This window comes from Astatotilapia calliptera, chromosome 8, assembly GCF_964374335.1.
Source record: "Astatotilapia calliptera chromosome 8, fAstCal68.1, whole genome shotgun sequence".
NCBI classification, from domain to species: domain Eukaryota; kingdom Metazoa; phylum Chordata; class Actinopteri; order Cichliformes; family Cichlidae; genus Astatotilapia; species Astatotilapia calliptera.
In genome coordinates this window covers 507,093-515,000 of record NC_137429.1, presented here as the reverse complement: position 1 = coordinate 515,000, position 7,908 = coordinate 507,093, and the positions used below count along the sequence as shown (strand labels likewise).

General features: G+C 41.8%; 1 protein-coding gene across 2 annotated transcripts; it reads right to left on the bottom strand.

Moving 5' to 3' along the window:
- Positions 1–4,601: 4,601 nt before the first annotated feature.
- On the bottom strand, positions 4,602–7,675 carry cox11 (cytochrome c oxidase assembly homolog 11 (yeast)). Of its 2 annotated transcripts, none has more exons than XM_026178087.2 (5): positions 7,525–7,675; positions 6,446–6,777; positions 6,218–6,373; positions 6,015–6,140; positions 4,602–5,723 (listed from the first exon to the last, which is right to left on the bottom strand). In XM_026178087.2, exons 2-5 carry the CDS (start codon positions 6,746–6,748, stop codon positions 5,535–5,537), a joined length of 774 nt encoding a protein of 257 aa, XP_026033872.1. In that variant the 5' UTR covers positions 6,749–6,777; positions 7,525–7,675; the 3' UTR covers positions 4,602–5,534. The 2 variants fall into 2 exon arrangements, with proteins under 2 accessions (XP_026033872.1, XP_080161916.1); XM_080305790.1 differs by having other exon boundaries at positions 7,421–7,546.
- Between the last annotated feature and the right edge of the window lie 233 nt (positions 7,676–7,908).

The following is a 7,908-nucleotide window of genomic DNA, read 5'->3' as shown; positions in this document are numbered from 1 at the left end:
CTGGCAATATCATCAAGGACCACTCTCACCCCAGCAACCAACTGTTTGAACTATTACCGTCAGGCCGACGGTACAGGTCACATAAAACCAGGACAAACAGATTCAGGGATAGCTTCTTTCCCAGAGCTATCACCGTAGTAAATAAGCACAAAAACAATTGAACCTATTCCATACCGTCACTGTCATTATATTATGCTGCTATTCATACTGTCATTATATTAATGCTGCTATCCTGTATATATTGTACATACTATTGTTTGAGTACTTACGATTGTTTTTTTTGTCCTTTTATATTTATATTTATTATTGAAACTTGCACCAAGGGAGCGGCACTCCAATTTCGTTGTACTCTGTACAATGACAATAAAAGGCTATTCTATTCTATTCTATTCTATTCTATTCTATTCTATTCTATTCTATTCTAAATTAGTGACAAATGTAAATATGAAAACATCCTTTCAACCTGTCAGGACTGTTTGAGGTCAGACTTTAAAGCTTCGAATTTATCTTTTCTCCTTTATGATTTTTAAATAAAGTTTCGGTATCCAACAAACAGGAAGCAGCACACAGTGTTCAACTCAGGATTCAGCTTTAGTGATGACATCCAGCAGGTGTCAGTGTCACACCAAACTGCCGTTTGTTGCATCACTTTGATATTCATATACAGTAAATTTCACGCATACAGTATTTTAGGTTTGTCACGTTAACAGCTGTTGATGGGAACACGTGATATATAGTTCTATATTGTGTATTGTGTATTTTGTTGTACAGTTATTTTATTTTCAACTTTAATTTATATATTTTATCTTATTCTTCCCAGTTAAATTTACCCTTCATTCTAATTTGTGTTGTACAGTTATTTCATTTTTAACCTTAATTTATATTTTATTCCTTCCTAGTTAAATTTACCCTTTTTAATTTTTCATATTTATTTCCTATCTTATTCATAGCCTTTTCCTTTTTTGTTTTCTTTAGGTCACGAGCAGTTGTCCAAGCATTTCACTACATATCGTACTGTGTATGACTGTGTACGTGACAAATAAAATTTGAATTTGAATTTGATTTGAATTTGAAAAATTATAATAAATGCTTTACTGGAACAATTCAACCATCACTACATTTTTAGCCATTCTTTCAAGAGATTAACTGATCCTCGAGAATATTTTTAAAAAGAAAATGATTCTAGCGTTACGTAGCTCACTGATACCCAAAGTCCCCCTAATTAACAGAAGCTATAATAATGGAAGATAATTATTAATTATTAAGTGTGACGCATCAGAGTAAACTTAAGATTTCTCTTATTTTGTCAATAACAGTTGAATGAGATTATACTTATATACTCTACACAAGCCTTTAATAGTGGTTTCATGTCATATACATCATGTAGCTGTGATTTTTTTGAAAAAAGGAAAAAAAGTTCACAAGCAATCAAGAAGTACTGTATTTTTCGGATTATAAGGCGCATTAAGCGAAACAAAACAGTCAGATAAGTCAAACTTTACTCAGCTCATTCTTCTTGCTTCCTCCACTTCAAGTTCAAGTTCAAATTTTATTCGCCACATGCAGTGGCAGGTTGCTGGTTGGAATGAACCCGTCCCCCGACCTTACACACACAACACAGACATCACATGGGGATACAAGTCAGAGAACGGATGCATTACAGAAAAACCACTGAAATGTACACTACAATGGGAAAGTACAAGAGGAAAAAAGAGACCTCTGCTCATGCTGGGCTACAGGAGGACAGCATGAGAACAGGAAACAAAAAAACTCCTCTGCACAGAAAGCACATAAATGTCCACAGCACAACATTATAGAGCACGTGACCAGCAACAGGGTTGGGTAGGGGATAAGGAGTAATTCCAGGCAACACAGCAGCCATCCTGCCACTGTGCCGACTCTCCAGCGCGAGCCGAGACCTGCTTCGTGAAAAACATTGATTCATTGATTCCCTAACCCCTCCGTAACATTGATTCATTAATGTTGAATTCTCTGGCAGCTGCTCTATTCCCATGTTGTTGCAGTATATGAATGACTAACCTCGTGTTGTGGATGGATTATCTCAGTTGTTCTCCTGACTGAAGTTTGGTCCGTTTACAGCATCCTGCCATGCGATTGCATTTGTCTCTAACCATCAGGAACCCTCAGGTGAACTTTTATCGAGTGGGAGAAAGTTAGCGTTCATCCTCCAGCTTTACTGTGTTTATGTTATGCTAACATAGCTGTGTTGCTAGCAATCACCTAGCACATGATTATGTACCAGCTAGTCCAACTTCAGTAACCCTACAAACGTCACTGCTGTCAAATTTCCTTCATTTGTTCAACTCAAAGGGAAATTCATTTTTACATTTTTCGTGGTGCATACTGCTGAAGGACTCAGGGATGAAGGTGTCTGAATCTATGTGGAGTAAGTGTTTGTCTAAAATCCACTCTGGCTCCATAAACAGTAGACACCAATTAATTCAATTTAAAATCTGACTGCACAAGATTCATCCCTCTGTCTCCCTAATGTGTGACAGGTTGGCAGACGTTGTTTCATGCTTTTTGGTCTTGTCCCTCATCCATAGGCTTTTGGTGTAATATATTTCACTGGTATTCCAGCGCATATATGAAGCCCTACAGCCTGCTCAGAGCTGCTCCCGGCTACAGTGCAGCAGCCGTTGGAGTTAGGTCTGATTGGTGCCCAGAGACTAATCCTGAGGGAATGGAGTCCCCCACTCCTCCTTCCTTTCAGTTGAAGGTAACAGACATGATGTCCATAATACAAATGGAAGAGATCAGCAAAGACTGTAAAGACTCTCTTTTGAATGTCTGGAACAAAACAGTGAAGAAGGCGCAGCAGCGCCTCTTCTTTCTCAGGAGACTGAAAAGATTCGGCATGAGCCCCCGCATCCTCAGGACCTTCTATCACTGTGCCATTGAGAGCATCCTCACTGGATGCATCACCACCTGGTACGGCAACAGCACCGCCTACAACCGCAAAGCTCTCCAGCGAGTAGTGCGGTGCTCTGAACGGATAATTGGAGGTGAGCTTCCCTCCCTCCAAGACATCTACAGGAAGCGCTGCCTGAGGAAAGCGGGGAGGATCATCAAGGACTCCAGTCACCCCAGCCATAAACTGTTCAGACTGCTTCCATCAGGAAGGAGGTTCTGCAGCATCCGGTCCCGTACCAGCAGACTGAGAGACAGCTTCTTCCACCAGGCCATCAGACTGCTGAACACGTCATAGACACCTCAGCTTCACTACTGGAACTTCAACATTATGCACTCCATACTGTATATAAATGCCACTTGTTTTGCACATATTCAACTCTGTATATTTTATATATTTTGTTATTATTATTATTATTATTATTATTATTATTTTTTTTTTACTATTTAATTTGTAAAAATGTGTATACACACACACACACACGTAGGAAAATATTTAGTATACACATCCAGAAATGCATACACTATTATATATTGTACATATATTTATTAGTTTCAGGTTGGCCATTCTTGTATTTTGCTCGTTTGTGTTGTTGTGTTTGCACATCTCTGTTGCTTGTGGGGCTCGCACACAAGAATTTCACTCGCATGTGCTGTGCCAGTGTGCCTGCACATGTGATGTGACAATAAAAGTGATTTGATTTGATTTGGAGGCCAGACTGGGCTAAACTGGGCTAAACTGGGCCCAGATTTGTAAACTCTATTCCAGCTTTTGGTGTTCTGTCTTGTGCTGTTTTGCATTATGCATGTTTGTCTGAATTAACTGTTTTTTCTGCAACACATCTGAGCCTGCTTGTTTTTGGGTTTGTTTTTGCTTTATATTTTGAAAATCCAAAACAAATTTTAAAAAAAAGGAGACTCAGAGCCACAACCCGTTCGTCCTTTAGCTTTGGTAGATTTAGATAGTTGAAAAATTCGTCATTTTCTGCATCGGATGGATTAATCTGTGACATGAAGCTTCGTTAAAGTCTTCAAAGACTTCTTTGTTGTGGCTCATGAGTAATGCTTTCAGTTCAACCCTTTATAGAGTAAATAGTTCTTTTTTTCTTTTAGTTCTCCAAACGCAGGCTTTGCACTAGAAAATGTTTTCTTAATTCTTTAATTTAGTTCGAGTTTTCTCAGGTTGTTAACTGCATGTTCTTGTGGTGAATAAATAACTTCACTTCGTGCAGGCATCAGTTTAAAATCCTTGAGTGTAATTTCATCAACCTCTCTGTTCCTGCAGTTTCTCTGAAGGTTCTCCAACCTGCTGGGTGGAGTGTTTAACTCACACTGCTGCTGCAGTTTGGCTTTTAGTTAAATGTTAGATGATAAAATAATTCATCTGTTGTTGATCCCAGGCTGTATTTGCATAATTTAACAACCTGAGAATCAGGACCAGACGATTTTTACCGGGTCCTAAAATATATCAAAGCTTAGACGTGTCAGAGCATCTTCTTTGAACGTACATAAAGTGAAATCAACTCTTTCGTTCTGCAGTTAAATGTAAGTGTAAGTTCAGTCTGTGCCGACACGAAGCAGTAAAAAGACCTCTGAGCAGGTCACGTCTTTTCCTCTGCTGCCCCCTGGTGTTCAAACTGTCCATGACTGTCCAACTCTGAAAAAATAAAAACCGTGAAATACATTTTTTATTTGATTCGACTGACAGGAAACATCCTGCGAGAACACTCAGCTGTGAAACTCTCAGGCCTCTTTAAATAACAAAAGTAAAAACAGGACAACATGTTAGAATACACAGAAGAGTAAAAGTGAACCCGTACTGCATATATTCAGCACGACGCTCTCTTTAATTTGACTTTATTTCCAACCGCATTTATTAAATATTTATATCGTTACAGGCACAGGTTTAAACGTGTACCTGTACATGTGCACATGCACTTCCACACAGCGCATGGTGTGTTTTTCCTCCAGGCTTTAAAAGTAAAACTTTAAATGTTTGAACCTCAAAGAAAATGAAACATTAATAAGTTTAAATCAGACATTTATCTGATGTTCCCTAAATGTTCCCTAAATGTTCGAGAACTGATGAAGAGCTGAAAGGAAACTTTGGAACAACAGGAGGTGGGACAGAAACCAGGAAAACAAAAAGAAATAAATGAATAAATATCATCAGAATAATAATGATTAGTGGTGCATCTGTTAATGAACACATGAAGGGAAGTTTCATGTGTTTGTTTCAGGTTTAAAGTTTTTTCCATAAATTTAATTTTCTTTGATCTCTTCTGGTTTTTCTTTTTTATAACTTTTCATATTTTTCATACTTTTTTACACTTGTAAATCTTTTTCTTTCTTTTTGTTTATTATCATGTACAATTTGTTTTTCTCCAACATCTGTGATTCTTGCTTTTGAAAGAAATGTTTTCTTGTACATTTTCATGTTGTAACTTCCTGGAAATGCTTCGACCCTCCGGCGCACAGAGCTCCTCCGTCGGGACGTTTGATGATCAGTGTCGACTTTTAATGTGACGTCAGACAGAGTGAAGAGTCTCGATTATCCGAACAGTTTTTTCCTTCGTTTCCTTGGAGAAAGGCGGAGCCCTCGCTCAGCTGTAGCTGTATCCGGGCAGAGGAAGCATCTGACCCTCTTTGGCCTCGAAGAAGGTGTAGGACAGCGTGATGGTGTCCACTCGGGCCATCCGCGGGTCGTTGTCGAACTCGGGGTCGATGTAGAAGAAGACGGGCATGTCCACCTCCTCGTGAGGGTTCAGGCGCTGCTCCTCGAAGCAGAAACACTGCAGACACACGAGCAGAGATCACGTGTTACACGTGTGATAGCAACCAGCTCAGATCACCCGCCAACGCCACGGCTTTACGTGCCGAGAGGACTCGGAGCGTCTCCGTGTAGGGCTCTCTCCCACAGTCCAAACACATCCATGAAGGTGTGAATCTAGAGTATGTGTGTGTTAGTCCTGCGACACACAGGCCACCTGTCCAGGTGTGCCCCGCCTCTCAACCTCCTGCTCACCTGTCCAGTGTGGCGAGTGTTGTGCCATTGATTGATCATGTGACTGATTATTGATTACCTGGATCTTGTTGAAGTACTGTCCGGCGTCAAAGGGCACCACGTTGTAGGTGGAGATGCCGATGATCGGTTTGTCTGTGGGGTTCTTGGCTCTGTAGAACGCCAGCGCCGTCTCCCCGGGAACCACCTGGGGACAGAGCGTGTGCGTGAGGAAGAGGAGGAGGAGGAAGTGATGAAGGATGGAGACGGAGCGCAAAGTCTTACGAAGATCTCCGTCTGCTGCGGCCTGAAGTTCCACTGCATGCTGGCGTGAGTGTCGGCGTTGAACGTCACCTTGATGACGCGCTCCTTCACCGGCGTCATTGTCGCCACCTGCTCCATGTCGTGTCCGGCCACCGCCGTGCCGCCGAGCCCTGATGCCTGGCGACAGAAGCTGAGCGTTCAAACGAGCTCTCAGCAGCTGTGTGTGTGTGTGTGTGTGTGTGTGCTCACCTGGCAGTAGAGTCGATACAGCGGCACTGCGGCGTATGCCAGGCCGATCATTCCCACGCCGGCTGCGGCGATGTAAGTCAGCGCAGTCTTGTTCCTGTTCCTCCACTCCTCCTCCTGACTCTGGGTCTTCCTGCTCCGCCCCCGACTGTGGAGGCGCTGCGGACGCCACCGCCACAGGAAGTTCTTAGCCTGAGAGCGCAGCCCCCTTGGAGCGCCACAGCGAAGCGTCAGGACGCATCGCGTTAATACCACCGAGGCCTGAGGAAGGCAGAGGGGCGGCCGCAGCAGCAGAGGCAGCAACATGGCTGCAGTCAGTCACACCTGAGACTCACCTGCACGACAATCAGAGTTAGTGTGGAATAAACAGGAAGACGTGTTCTCCACATGTTTAACTCGTCAGGTGACAACAACAATGAACCAAACTCCATTCAAAAACGACACGATTTTATGCCACCATGCCAAACTGCACCGACTATTCAGAGTTCACAGAATCCTTTGAATGTTGGTGACTTTATGTTGACACGTCACAGTCTGTAAACTGAGCTTTTATTTTATATTCACCTGCACTCTACTTCAAAAATGTGCACATTTAGAAACTTTGCCTGGTAACAAAAGTTCATCAAACAGCTTTTTCACATTTTTAAAAGTCACTCTTTAATTCCGCACATTGCACACTGTGTTAGTGTTAGCAGTACACCGACCCCCAAACTACATTTACAAAAGGTTCACTTTTAAGACACTTGTCTTACAAACAAGGTTTGTAGCTGATTTAACCACAAAGAGCAGAAACGTTATCGGGGATCATCAGCTTCACAGATCTGCACTCAATAAATCTGATTTTAAATAAAGCGATCTGACAACACACACACACACACACACACACACACACACACACACACACACACACACACACACACACACACACACACACACACACACACACACACACACACACACACACACACACACACCTACCTGCAGCGGCTGACTGCACACGTCACGCGGATCACTCACCTGTTGTTAAACTCTAACTATGGACTAACTACAGAAGCTCAGTGGGAGCTTCATGGTTGACTTACCTGTGGAGTTTCTTCGGCATTCACCTCTGCTCAGTTACCAAACATGATTCCGGAAACACTTCGGTGTAACACACAATGTGGTCCGCTCCGCCCCATAGCAACAAGCGAAGCGTTCCGCCGGCAGAGTTCCGCAGGGTAACGGATCACGTGACTGAATTTATCCGCTGAGAAATGTTGTTTAACACAAACTTCACTGTAAAAATACCAGAATAACAGGAGTCGTTTGTAGTTAATTGGTTTTCATTAAAAGCACCTAAAATATATATAAGTTAATAAATAAATAAATAAATACTTTTAAAGAACCAAAGAGAAAATTTGACAGAAATAAAATAGATTTTACATTTAAAATGTGATTTTAAGGAAAACAGCCAAAATATGCAAATT